This window comes from Etheostoma spectabile, chromosome 8, assembly GCF_008692095.1.
Source record: "Etheostoma spectabile isolate EspeVRDwgs_2016 chromosome 8, UIUC_Espe_1.0, whole genome shotgun sequence".
Classification (NCBI taxonomy): domain Eukaryota; kingdom Metazoa; phylum Chordata; class Actinopteri; order Perciformes; family Percidae; genus Etheostoma; species Etheostoma spectabile.
This window is the reverse complement of record NC_045740.1, coordinates 29,142,087-29,157,035: the sequence shown is the minus strand read 5'-3', so window position 1 is coordinate 29,157,035 and position 14,949 is coordinate 29,142,087. Positions and strand designations below refer to the sequence as shown.

Below are 14,949 nucleotides of genomic sequence, written 5' to 3'. Positions count from 1 at the left end.
CATAGTCCAAGTAAAAACAGAAAGCACAGGAACACTAACACGAACCAGGAAGACTAACAAACACAAGAGACACACAATGATGTGACAAAGGACAAGGGGAACACAAGGACTAAATACACAGGGTAACAAGAGGCAGGTGACACAAGTGTTGGGAAACAGGTGGAAAAACACCAAGAGTGGGAAAACACAGGAAGTAAAACTAAACAAGACGCCACAGAAAAGCCGACTATCACAATAAAACAGGAAACAGAATATATACAAGACATTCACAAGAGACCACAAGACAGAAACTACAACAAGAGAGCGACCAAGGACTAAGACATGAAACAAAACATATACAAAAAAAGACATTCAATATAAGACAATCACAAGACAAGACAGAAAACCAGGCTAAGAAAATAAGACAGGAAAACAGACTACCACGATAAGACAAGACAAAGCACCAGACCCAGAACAGTTTAGGTTAGGGGACTTGTTGCCATTCACAAATACCGTAATTCTTCAAATAAAAGCCAGGAACTTTATTTACCTGAACCGCAGAATGTACCTGTCTTTTATTTGATGTAGGCTTCTATCAGAGGCAGGCTTTTAGTTCTAATTCCATCTGTTTGATAAGTATAATTGTTTTAAATAAACAGTTTTAACTGAAAAGCCATAGTGTTGCAGCGGACAGAGAGCATTCATTTTTTAAGAAACATTTGCAAAAATATCCCCATACAGCCAGAAGGTTGACAGAGCAATTTGGCTCAGAAAGAATCAATAATAAGTTAGTAGTTATGTAAGACGCTTTCTTAAAGCATAAAAAATCATTTTTATTTGCCAGTGCATTAAGTCATGTTATAAAACTCTCGGACATGTGAATTCTGGCCTTTAGTAAATTGCATTCTGAAGTAGAAGGGCAATGCAACCTAAACCCAGGAAGTGTCCATCGTTATGCACTCGGTCACTTGAGGAGAGAGGTCAGACAGAAAACAAGACATTTTTAAGGCAGCCACTGCAATGGAAAGCACTTAGCTTGCCTTTCTAATCTAATGTGGCTTTTAGCAAAGCCTTCGTTGGCCGAGAGGCCTTTTTCTACCCCTCTCACACAAGAAAAGAGAAGCTATATTGCATTTCACATTTCACGGCCGCTCGTTGCTCTCTCTCGATGAATAGGGGATTAACCATCTCAAGTGTTTTGTTGATTTTTACCTTCAGAAATGCTTACTCTCTTCACATGAGCATCTTTGAAAACTTGTCCCATATATCCTCTGGGAGAGCCCCGCCTGTGGATCTAACCTTTCAGGGCCTCTGCTCATGCCTTTAGAGCCCTGTATGCTCCATTCTAATATAAATCCCAGCCACTTTAAAGTACACCCTCACCCCAGCCATGTATTATCACCGGGGAATGGGGAGCCAGGGCTCAGAAGGTGTGGACGGGTGAAAGAGAAATGTGTGCCAATGCTGTAGGAAAATAGCGATAATTTTGACGTAGACTGTGCTGAAAATAGAGACTGAACATCACTCATTTTCTCCTGACTGTGAGACGCACTGCTGTTCGTGCTCAGTAAAGTATGCATGCCAGCATGGCGGTGATGATTTGTGTTTCTCATTGAGTGTTCGGTGAATCATTTCTGGTGAGTCGAGAAGTGATTCATTTCTAAGTGCAAACTGTAAATCCAGTCGATTCTAGATCGCACCTGATACACGCGTAGACATCAACACCGGCATACTGGACATAATGTGCCCTCTCATTCTTCACCAGAGAGTGGTACACGGGCAGACTGGACTCTGAACTTTTAACCAAGGTACCATTATTGCTATTTTTTGACTGAAGTTGACAAAAGAGAGTGGGTTGTTGTTTAATGATATGTCAGCTTGTGTGTGGTTGTGTGTGTGCTTGAAGTCTGGGCCCACTGAGTTAAGTGTGAACTTGAACTTAAGGTATCCTGATTTAAGATGTGTGTTGACAGTTAAAGAGAATAATTATTGGGGTTATGCAGTAATTGTATTTCCAATTGAAGGGAATTGTTAAGAGAAAGAGACAATGTAAGTTTAAAAGAGACTAAATGAGGTATGAAGTATAGGGTATGGGGTATGTTACTGTTCCTCAGCTCTAGAAAATCTTGTCAGGCTATGAATATAGCATAACTAGCATTTATTTAAGTGGGTTAAGTAAGTGGATATAGATGATTTAATTTTGATTTATGATGATTGATTATTTAGTGGTTAAATAAACTCAAGAAATGTAAAAGTGTAAAAAGGTAAAAGAGAACTAGTACAAAATTACTTGGGTATTCTTTATTGTAAATAACATTTACTGATTTAACAAACTCTGGGCCTTCTTCTGACTACACTGGGGATAGGTGGGCCACATTTACAAAAACCTAATTAGTAGGGATTGCCAACTAATAATTGGCTCAGTCAAAGTTACCCTACTGCACAGCATCAATTTGTCATAGATTTAAAATGAATTGATCAAGTTTCATAATGTTGATTATAAAATTAGTTGGTAACAAAAACATAAAATCCACCAAAAACTACATTAGCCTACTGTATTGAGCTGTCTGATGAGAAGGTGACTTTGGAGGGGATTTGTTTTTCTTAATGTTTTAAAATGAACAGTAAATCAAAAAGTAAAAGCGCTGCAAGATGTGATCCCATCAACACTCTATACCCAAGTCTGCAGCTCAATGCTCGCTGTTTTAGTTCTCTGGCCCAATGTTTTACCGTAGGAAACATTTCTAGTAAAAACGCTTAGAAAACCCAAGTGAACATACACTTAGCCAGAACAAATATAAGTTAGCGAGTCAAGTGGATGAATATTCTTTCCCGCAAGCTAACTAAATAATTTATGTTTCTGAGAAGTTGGTGGGATTGGGAACTTACACTGTTGGATGGCAAGAAACACAACCAATACATTTTTGATCATTTGTTGCTCTGAAATGGTTTGCTAACATTAGCAACAATATGTATTTGTTGGGGTCAGAATTAATTGAGAATCTACCAAAGCTGAGACTAAATAAGGTTTTTTAATATAATGCATTGCTCTGGTTACTTACTGCTAACAGAGAAATGCTCCATGGTTTGCTCTAATTGCTCCTCCCTGCGGAGCTGCAAGCTCACCCAGCTGAACAGCCTCTCAGCACATGAAGAGTGAATGCCATTGACTTTAAATATTAGAAAATGCTTTTCCTGTTACCATAGAATCATTTGCATTAGTAAACATTTGCCGCTCCAGTAGTCTGTCTGCCATTAACCCTTGTGTTGTCCTCCCGGGTTAAAAAACTGACAGAAATTTGACAAATGTTGTCCCTATTTCAGACTTTTTTTTAAAGTTTTTACTACCACCACCTTACTAGTTTTACAGTACTTTTTGGAAGTCATGGTCAATAACCCTCCTTTATAAAGAATTATACCGTAATATTTGAGTTAAAAGCAGAAATTCTGAATTATTTTGACTAATAGTTAAGATCAGAGGAATGAAAGTGATCAATTGTATTTGCAGAGAGCGTTGCAAGGAATCCAATCCATTTTTTATGGTAATGTGGTTAAAAAGAAACCCATATTTCAGATATAGACACTTTTTAAAGGGGTCAAATTTGACCAGAGGACAACAGGAGGATTAACTGAAACAATGTTCAGTAATGCCTTATGTTTAAAAATATATTTCTTTTTCCAGAATATCACTCAAAAAGAGAATTGTTTTATGCTTAGCCCCTTTGAATTACACTGCTCATAAATGTAGTCTGTTCAAACTTCAGCTGTAAAGAACCAAAATTAGAAACTTAGGGTTTTTTCCCTCAAGCCAACAGGAAAAAATTAGGAGGTAACATGCATGTGCTATGGTGTGGCTTTAACAGAGGGAAGAGAATGTATTCTGAAATCTGCTAAATATTGGGGATGGAAGGGATAACATATTTTTGTTCAGCAAGGAAAAAAAAGCATTGGCCATAAAGTCCCGCTGCCCCCCCCCCCCCCCCCCAGAGAACCGAGCATCATTAATTCATAGTGACAAGCAACAAAACTGCTTGGGCCAGAGCCAATGCCCCGTGTGTGAGAGTTATAGCAGTATTTTCAGGCAACTGATAAATAAGTACATTTTTGAAATTAGTAATTGCTTATGTAATCATTAAATCTGGGTTTGAGCAGGACAGTTTGCCTGGCAATCATGGTTCTGCATCCTGATAACACACAAACACACACGCACACACACCCACACACACACACACACACACACGCACAAAACCACACGTCCTGAGGAAATTCACAAAACCACAGTGTAGGAATGACTCACAAATGATAGTTTTTGGTCATTATGAGAAATGATTAGACACACAGTTAGTCAATAAACTACTTAGTGGAAACATCGGCCTGATTTGTTAAACAGTAATTTGTGTGAAATGACTCAAGCAAGCCTCTATTTGCTTGGGTTTCTTCCTGAGGCAGGTGTCCCTCTACCATCCTGCTCTCCTGATTCGATGTCTCCTCTTTCCAAGGCAACTAATCACAAAACCAGCAGCATTCGATGTCACTGATTTTACGCTGAATTAAAGTCATTTCAAGGTTGTGGAAGTAGAATTAAGACAAGGATAGAAAGATACACTTGCATGACAGTGCTTAGAAATGCAGTAGACTGTGCTGATGGTGACATGTGGCATGTACTAATGGTTATTGAATACATTGTTAACTGTTGGGGGCAGGAACCTATCCCAGCATGCACTGTGTGAGTTGTAGGAGTTCCAGTCAATCTTTTACATGGCTGGAAATAGATGGAACAATATTTATTATACTCTGACATCTCTCCATTAGTGCATGTATAGGTACTGAGCATGTGTGTGTAATTCAGGCCTGTGTTTAATGTGTGTAATAACAACAGTGTGTAAATTGTAATTTCCCCTTGTGGGACTAATAAAGGATACATTATTATTATTAAATGGGTGTTCCTTAGGAGAGTTTAAATCCAAACCACAAAACTGAAGTAGCTAGTTTTGATGCCTAAACTTAACTTTTGTTTGTGCCTAACTTTACCTTTTTACTCACTTTTCTTTTTTCACCTGTTCATGAGAATGTGTTGACCACTGCTGTGCATACTGCAGCCAATGTCACCTCTCAACAACTGTGTAGACAGTCCCGATTGCTTCCATTTAAAAAGCTTACAGAAGCGAATGTGTGCGACTCTTCATTGGAGGTGGGGAAGTTAAGCAGATATAGATTCACCAAACCTTTGTAAAACCCAAAACATATCACCCTCAAATTCTGCTAGAGTCCTCCTTGCCAGCATTTTTAACCATGCGATAGAAATGAGGGAGCAATGAGTACACAGTGTTTGCTGCAAAGGTTGTGGGGACAGGCTGTGACAGGCAGTGTGTGTGTGTGTGTGTGTGTGTGTGTGTGTGTGTGTGTGTGTGTGTGTGTGTGTGTGTGTGTCTGTGTGTGTGTGTGTCTGTGCGGGAGTGTTAGTACAAAGCACATACTGTATAGTATAGCTGTAACCCTGCTGTTTCTCGCAGTTACTGTTACTGTTCCTCAGCTCTAGAGAATCTTGTTATGCTCTGAATATAGCACTACCGGGGCCCATATGTTGTGTTTACTGCCATAGAAGAGGAGTATATCTCTCACTCATGTACATCACCTCTTTGTTGGTGCTTATGAGGCTTGCTAACCCTACCAACAGTTGTGTGAGGGGCACAGACTGGGGCTTCGGTTAGCCAGTATTTAATATACAACATACGAGTCAATGTACAAAATAGACCTTAGAGTCTTGCCCATTACAACACGATAATTGAGGAGGCAGAAATCCGGTTGACGAGCGTTCACATCCAAGTAGATGGATACAAGCTTGTTTTGGGAAGAAAAAACCCATATCTACAGCCAACAATAATCTTGAATTATGTGTACTAAAGCATCTATGTTTTGTGTAGCTAGTCCAATTTGTGTGGTATGTGCCTATTGTTGCCTCCTGTGGCTGATTGAGAATAACTCTAAGGGCCCTATCTTGCACCCGACGTAAGTGTCTTTGCTAGTTTAAGACCGACGCGGTTTTTAATTTTGCCCAGCATCCACGTCGTTTAAATAGCAAATGCACCTGCGCCCATGTTACAGGGCGGTGTGTTCAGGTGCATTCTGGGCATACTGGTCTTACAGGAAGGTGTGTTCAGGTGCATTCTGGGCATACTGGTCTGACAGGAAGGTGTGTTCGGGTGCATTCTGGGCGTGTTGGTCTTACAGGGAGGTGTGTTCAGGTGCATTCTGGGCGTTTTGCTATCTTGAGGCAGCTGGAAGTGATCGCACCATTGATCAACAAAAACCTCTAAAGTCAATAACGCAACAATTCATTGTTACTTTAACAGCAAATTAGTAAAATGTGCATGACACTAGGCTTGTTCCACACAGGGACACAGACACACATGTGCAAAAGATTAAACATGATGGCGCAAATCCTCCGTCATAACAGCAATGCACCAAGGTCTAAACATGCCTGGCTGTTAAAGGGAATGAGCGATGACCTCTGATGGGTTGATTGCATGTTACGTCCAAAACACACCTATGATTAATGAAGACACAAAATTCCCTTTGAACCATGCGCCTGGCGCACGGACCCTTTTTTCCACCGTCAAATTAGCAAAAGTAGATTTGGACACGCCCTTAATGCACCTGTGCTTGGGTCATTAAAATAGGGCCCTAAGACTGCAGTGCTCACCCAACTATAGTTCCAGATGTTTTTTTCCACCCCAGGGGGTAGAAATGAGCCTGGTATGTTTTGCGCACCAGAATGAGAAGAAGAAGGTGCAATAGTGGACCCCATGGGACATTATTTGCTGCGGTTGGGAACTGCGACATACAAATAATTGTTGGATTCCGTTTGAATTGAGCTGTAAATTACACATATGATGTTTGTCAATTTGAAAGATAATTTTGCAAGTGAAGAAAGTCTTTTTTTAGTCAAATGCAGCTTTTTTTTTTGTTGCTTTTACATCGACAACCAGTGCTTAAAGTGAAACCAGATCTTAAATCTTCTACTTTTTCTTGTGGATGGAAATTGCACTTGCTTCACCTTTAAAAATCCTGAGGATTCATACACAATCACATTATTGTTCTGTAATATGATTCTTGCATTTTGAAAAAGCATATTAGATGTTTTCTAGAAGAGAAAGTGAAACTCAGTCTGGCACACAGACCACTCAGCAGAGCCCAATGATGTGAAATATATACATAGATTAAAAGCATGTGTGTGCCCAAGACTCGTTCCTTGAAGTCTACCTGTTTGTGAATCACACCACCTCCAACTTATCTGTGGGGATCCGAGGTGAGCTGACGCCTCCTTCATTGTTTGGTTTGCATGCTTGTCTTCAGCTGTGACAGGGTCAGAGTCCCCTGATCGCTGAGATGGATAATTGTGTGCTTTTAATTCGATCATCGATGCTTCTGCCTACATCAGAGGCTATTCTGTGGGGAGAACGGGTGGAAAATGCACTCAGCCGGAAAGCCTCCGACGGAGAACAATACAAATACTGTACGTTGGTCAAATTCAAGGGAAGGGACAGTATAATTTGCAAATGTGTCATAAACAGACATAATCCTGTGTGGATGCAGAAGAGCAGAATGACAGAGGAGGTGTGAAACATACTGGTTAGCATGTGCAAACGAGTAAGCTCCTTAAGGATTTGGACAGTAGCACATTTGTTTGTTTTGGCTTCAGACTCCTATTACTTTGGATGTGAAATGACAGCATGTGGTTAGAGGGTGGCTCAAATTGGAATCGCTCCGCCGCAACAGCAGAGCTTCAAGATTGCCATGCGCTTTCGAAAACTACTTTGCATGAGGGTGCAAAAGTGGATTGATAATGCAGGCGTTATGGGTTAGAGAGAGGAAATATGAATCTGATGATATGAGACTGAATAGAGAGGCTGTATAACTGAATATGATAATATTAAGCAAATAACAGTCACATCCTCAATTTATCCATTTTGTGGCATTCTGAAATGGGAGAATATGAACAAAAAGGGTTTTTTGCAAAGTAAAGTTGGCAATCTTTAACCTTTATTTATCTTTACTTTTATTGTAACTGTAATGGAGTCTTTATGATATGACTAACAGATACAGGTATCTGTCCTTATGTGCTGCTTTTACTCCTTAGCAATGAGGTTTTGTAATTGAACTTAACTTCATTACTTATAATGCTAGCATGTTGATGTTTAACATGTATACTGCTTGCTCCCAGTTTTCTTTAGCATGTTAGCATGCAAACATTTGCTAATTAACATTGAACACAAATTGCAGCTGAAGCTCAAAGGAGTGTCATAAGTTATGTTGGAATTTGGTAAAAAACTACAGTATTGGAGACAAAGAAATGTTGACTAGATATGGAGCTATATAAAAAATAAGTAGATTAGGAACATCAGGAGATTATTGGAATTCATCCTCTGGTTACCATGAGTGTGTGTAGCAAAGTAAAGGCCAGAATGACCAAAGTCAGTTGGATTTATCCTCTGGGGACGATGAATGTTTGTACAATGGCATGGCATACTTGTTATATATATACATATTCAGTTATTAAATAATCGGTTCCAACATGTGTTATAATGTAAATGTATCACACCTAGTACTTTTTGGAAAGATTTTGCAGCTTTGCTGCCCGACCAACACAACTTCTCTTCAGTGCATTACCAGTCATCAGTGTTCATTCATAAAAACAAAATTAGCATTTGAATGCATTAATTCAGCATCACGCTTGTATGTTGGAAGGCTATGTAAGCTCAACATGATGTTAAAGAAATGTCACTGACCAACAATCTGTCGGGGGGAAAGTAGCATACTTCCCACTTCGAAATAATGATTCATATAAGTACATAAGATCATATATAGTATATAAGTAAACAAGTATATCAATTAATGATAAATTTCTTTTTATAGCCAAATGTTTTTATTGTTATTATTATTATTATTATTATAATTATTACTGTTATTATTGTTATCTTTATATTGTCTTCTATACTGTATTCTTGCTAAAACTGATGCTGAAAATTTTAATTCAAGTCATCTCAAAAGGATTAATAAAGAGAGTCTAAGTCTAAGTCTAAGTCTAGCTTCCAGGCTTGTTGAAGATAATAATTCCCGCTTATTCATATGTTGTCGTGCTTCCTATGTTTTGAGAGACCGACACAGTGTAACAGTTAGCATGAGCAGTATCCTATGATGACAGCAAGTGCGAGGGCAGTATGAGTGGGACATTTAGGAGATTCATTTACACTTGGTACATACGACAGGCAGACCCGATACATACCAGACACTTAAAAGAGTTGTTAAAAAGATTCAATTTTTTGCCCATCACTATTTTAAGTCTGGAAAAAGAAGTGGGCCGACAGACGGACATTGCCATCCCTACAGCCATCTTCAGACAGCCTTTTTCTTTGCTGTAGCATTGACATTGCATGTAAACTTCAAAAACACAATTTATTTAAGTAATGCAGGCTCTTGTTTAATTATTCCATAGTCTTTCTCATCCATACTGTGAACTGTGAAGGTTGGACAGTACCTATTTATTCTGGCTGCGCCAAACAGCTTCATCTGTCAGAGGGGGCGATTTACTACCCTAATCAACCAAAACATCCTATATATCACATAACATAAATCTGCTGGGAGATCTATACCACTTTTGATCATGATGACTAGTTTTCCAAGTCCATTGCAGCTGCTGTGGGAAAAACTGCAACTCCAGCTTTGCTGATCGGTGATTTACATGGTCCTTAATGGGTTTAGCAGGTCTGAGGTCTCTAGGGAAAAAAACATGCTATATGCAAAACTAAGCTAAGTGTATACTCTGAAAAATGCACGTGGCTCATTCTGAGAGGAGGGCAGTCAGTTTGAATGACGTCTCCCTGGAGCAGAGCTGTTGACTGAGCAAATAATAATGGAAATGGTTTGCTTATATATTCACGCTGGGGCACTTTACACCTGGCAATAACTGAAACAGCCACAGTGCATGGAGTTCAATTCAATTTTATTTATAGTATGAAATCCTAACAAAAGTTATCTCAAGACATTTTACAGGTCTAGACCTCAATCTATAATTTACAAAGCACCAACAATTCTAGTAATTCCCCCAGAAGCTCCCTAATGTCATTAACCCTTGTGTTTTCTTCCCGTCAATATTGAAAATCAACACTTTTGTTGACACTTTGTATCAATGTTTTTAACTTTTTCTTATGTTTTTGTCCCTTTTTTCAACACTTTTGACGCATTTTTCAATGTTTGTCACTTTTTTTGACGTTTTCAACACAACGTAACACTAACTTATTGACTTTAGTTTTACAGTTATTGTTGGAATTTATGATCATTCAACCTCATTTATAGGAAATTATACCTAATGTTTGAGTTAGATAAGCAGAAATTAGGATTTATTCACTTAGGATACATTTAAATTTACTAAAATTAAAGGAATGGATGTTGATGGATAATCACAGACTGGAATATGTCAGCTTTTACTCAATACTATTTCAAAACCACTTCAATTCGTTTTTCAAATGCTATAAAACTGAATAAGATGCCCCAAATTAATAAAAAGTGGAGATTTGTACTTGCCAAAGAGCGTTGTGTGGAATCAATCATGTTATTTATGGTAATTACAATTGCGTAATTAAAAAGAACATTGATATGAAAACAGGTCAATTTGACCCGAGCCTGAAACGATTCAAGATATTTTAAAGTTTACCTATTTTACAACATGTCAAAGAGGAAGGATTTATTTCTCCAGATTTTCAAATTAATCCACACATAATAATTACAAAGTGGAGCAAAGACATTTTTTTGTTGTAATTAATAACACTTAAATGCAGAAAAATGAAAAGCACATTTTCTTTTTTTAGTGTCCTCCAGGGGTGACTTTGACTTAATAACCAAGTAATTTCTTATAATTACATTTTAAAATATTTATGAACGCTATTTCAGCGGTCTGGAAAAAAAATAGATTATCATTAAAAGAATATTTCAACGGTGGTAGCTTTAAGAATCAGTGTGGGTTTAGCTATGACTGAGACAGTGTGCACATCTACATATTTCCCCTCTCGATCACTCAGGTTTGATGCAGCAGTCAGTGTTTGCTAAATAGATAAGCAAAGCCTTTTGTTTCACACTTCATGAATCTTTCACCACCTTCTCTTTTATGTTTTCTTCATTGTTACCTTTATGTTGTGAGATCAAACGCATCCTCTTGTCAATGGCAAACCCACAAATCAAACAGAAGAGCTTTGAAATAGATTCCTAATCACTGACTTTATTGGAGTTCACGTCTCGGTTACCCCTGTAAATGTTACCCCCTGTAAATATAATGTAATGTAATGTAATGTAACACAACCCTTAATGCCTGTCTTTTTGTGCTTTTTCCCCCTTTTCTCCGCAGGGTGAGTGCTCCCAGAGGTGCTACAACATCTTTGTGCTGGAGACGGTGTGCGTTGCCTGGTTCTCCCTGGAGTTCCTGCTGCGCTTCATTCAGACGCAGAGCAAGTGCACGTTCCTGCGTACGCCTCTAAACGTCATTGACGTGGTGGCCATCCTTCCCTATTATATAACCCTGATTGTGGACTCTCTCTCAGTGGAAAGGAAAGTTACGGGCTCAGGGAACAACTACCTGGAGAAGGTGGGGTTAGTCCTCCGAGTCCTGCGAGCTCTACGGATCTTTTACGTGATGAGGTTGGCACGCCATTCCTTAGGCTTGCAGACGCTCGGTCTGACAGTGCGGAGGTGTACGCGTGAGTTTGGCCTGTTGCTGCTGTTTCTTTGCGTGGCCATGGCTCTTTTCTCGCCACTTGTGTTCCTAGCTGAGAGCGAGCTGGGCGCCAAGCAGGAGTTCACTAGCATCCCTGGTAGCTACTGGTGGGCCGTCATCTCCATGACCACGGTCGGCTACGGAGACATGGTGCCCAGGAGCATCCCCGGCCAGGTGGTGGCGCTCAGCAGCATCCTGAGCGGCATCCTGCTCATGGCCTTCCCCGTCACGTCCATCTTTCACACCTTCTCTCGCTCCTATATCGAGCTAAAGGCAGAGCAGACCCGTGCGCTGAGGCAGAAGCCGGACTCACAAGACAGCACTAAGTCCCAGAACAGCGAAGACTCTCAGGAGACGGACAGCTACCATGGCATCACCGAGGCTGCCGCCTCCACCATGCAGCGGAGGAAGTCCATGGCTGTTCACAGGGCTGCTGAGATTAGAGGGTCCGTGGACACTTAGCCGCTCTGCATGTCTGTCTGTTTGTGTTCAAGTGGCAGCCTGGGGGGGCCTCGACACCCAGCGCTGAGACTGCCAAGTTGACAAGCTGCAGGACTGTGAGCAGGGAGGAGATTTTCTTCTCTGGAGATTGAGGTCATGTGCAGCGCTTGTGCACCAGAGTGTATCTGAGTTTCTTAAGTTTTACAGAAGTTTTTCTTCATAAATTTGACTTGGAAATATGGGTAACTGTACAATATTCCTGATTACACAACCGAGTCAAATGAGATTTAAAAAGGGAAAGAGACACCGACTGCTATTCTGACTTGAGATAAGTATGACCTCAGACTAAAAACTAATGTTCCTCATGTAGCTGCATATCAGAGGATTGTCTGAAATAAAGGTGTTTCTGAGATTTCAGGCATGCAGTTTATTATTGATGTGCAATATCATCTCCATTTACATTTATTGTATTTAGCCAAATCAAATGACTTATTGGACTTGGGGTTTTGTTATAAAAGGATCTGATAATGTCACCCAGTTTATTTGCAATGGAGCGGAGCTAACCCTAACCCAACTACCATACCATGCAAATATACATCTGGTATGGCTGGTCATACTACAGTAACTTCCAGTCGATTATGGCGATCTTAATATTTGTGTTGCACCATTATAGGTCAAATGGTCTACTTTTCATGTATTGCAATAACAAATGGCCAAATTTCCCAAATGTGTACATTTAAGATTTTGCTGTTGTTGACAAAACTAAAAGAGGACCTCAGCCCATTTTTATAGTTCCTAGTAGAGTTCATACATGTTATTCCTATTGTATTCCTATTGACAGACAAAATGTGTTAGTAAATGAAAAACAACTCTCTTCCAAATCCTAAAACTCTAAATGCTAAAACTCAAATTTGTGAGGTAAAAGAAGTAAAAAACAAATACAAGTAGGGAGATGCGATATAAAAACTTTATTTCAGACCCAGGGGGATCCACAGCACAATAAAAACATACAAAACACAAAAATACAAAATACAGATCCTTCCACAATGTTTAGTGATTAATATACAGACATGTTTACCAATTGTTCCACAGTCTGGAAGAGAATCTGACAGAACTGCGTACAAGGTCAGCCAAAACAGAGATTATATCATTTTCTGACTCAGATACCCTACACATGTAAGTCTATACACATAAATCTATACATCAGATTACGTAAAACAGCAGAGCAGGTAGGTATCCCAAAGCTGACAAACATATGGCTTGCACTAGAACTTCTTGGAGCTTTCACCAGTAGCCTCATGCTGTAATTATAAGCCATTATAAACTTTCTATAGATAGATAGGGTTGGGTACCAAAACCCGGTATTAATATGGCACCGGTGCCTAAACAACCGGTGACTACAGGATCCAATTGCAACGCGGATTTTTGTGCCACAGAAGTGCCTGCACTGTGCTCTAACTTTACAGAATTTCCCTTCGAGGATCAATAAAGTATTTCTGATTCTGATTCTGACGGTCCGAGGCAACACTGCTCAGGAAAGACTTAAGGAATTACACTTAACAGCAACTAATGTTAGCTACCATTATACATGGTTAAAATACTAACAGCTGACGTTAAAGGGTGTGAAGTGTGATACTTATGCCCCTGGATTTTAGCATAGGGGGGTGTATAATTGTGCCCCCTGTATTTTAACATAGGGGGGTGTATACTTATCCCCCCTGTATTTTAAGGAATAAGATTAATTTATTTAAATACATTATTCATTCACAAAGAAAATTGGTGTCCTTAAATGTCGAATTTTCCTAAATTTTTTGAATTACCGCATTAAGATCAATTTCCAAAAGATGTCTTTTTTTATTCCTCTTTTTTAATCAACTTTAGCATGGGTGTGTAAACTTATGCGAGCCACTGTACATACAAGAAACAAACACGACCAAAAAGGTGTATGCTGAAGCCTGAGCTTATTACACCTACCCCTTTTTACATGAAATCATATTCTTTCATTCAAAATTTTATGTGTTGTACTTTAAAAAAAAATGTTGGGTTCAGGCACCGACGCCGTTTTAAAAGTATCGCTTTAGCACCAGCATGGGGATAGATGAGATCACGAGAGAAATATTATTGGTACTGTAAATGGGTACATTTTCCATTTCACAACTGAGAACACTACGATAGAATAAAGCCCATTTGCGTATATTTAAAGAAAACAGTAGCCTCCCATTTATTTATTTACAGAGTTTTTACTTATTGACATCACACGTTTGAGACTTACTTCTGTGGTTTGTGGCTTTGAGAGAGAGATGCTCATGTTCACCAATACTGATTGAACTTTCCTAGGCCATGGAAATAACACATTAGAATTCCTAATTTAGGTGGTGTTGTAAAGCTGCATGTCACATAGGAACTGCATATTTTTGCTGTATTTTTTTTGGGTCTTACTGCCCAATCCTTCACACCGTTCTGGCATGTTTTGAATGTATTATTATAGTAAATAACCACCCAAAGATGGAAATAATACACAACTCCCTTTTTTGGATATCATCTCTGATTACACAGCATCCTTGATACTAAAAGTAGAATCGGCACTGGTTAAAGATAGTGTAGAGATAGATCTCTCCTGTTACATATTATATAAAGTGATCTTTAATGTAAGTGAAACCAGTCAGAAGCACAATTACAGAGGGGTGTAATTATTTAGTGATTCTCTTTAAAGAGTTTGAATGACTGTGGAAAATATCATTCATCCACCTTCAGGAAGGGAA

General features: G+C 39.2%; 1 protein-coding gene across 1 annotated transcript in view; it reads left to right on the top strand.

The window, feature by feature from the left end:
• Positions 1 to 12,605, top strand: part of kcng2 (potassium voltage-gated channel, subfamily G, member 2) — a 44,253-nt gene extending 31,648 nt beyond the window's left edge. The window contains exon 3 of the mRNA XM_032524106.1: positions 11,381 to 12,605. Coding sequence (XP_032379997.1) covers positions 11,381 to 12,208 — 828 coding nt within the window. The 3' untranslated portion in view covers positions 12,209 to 12,605. The remainder of the gene's footprint in view (positions 1 to 11,380) is intronic.
• The last annotated feature ends 2,344 nt before the right edge of the window (positions 12,606 to 14,949 follow it).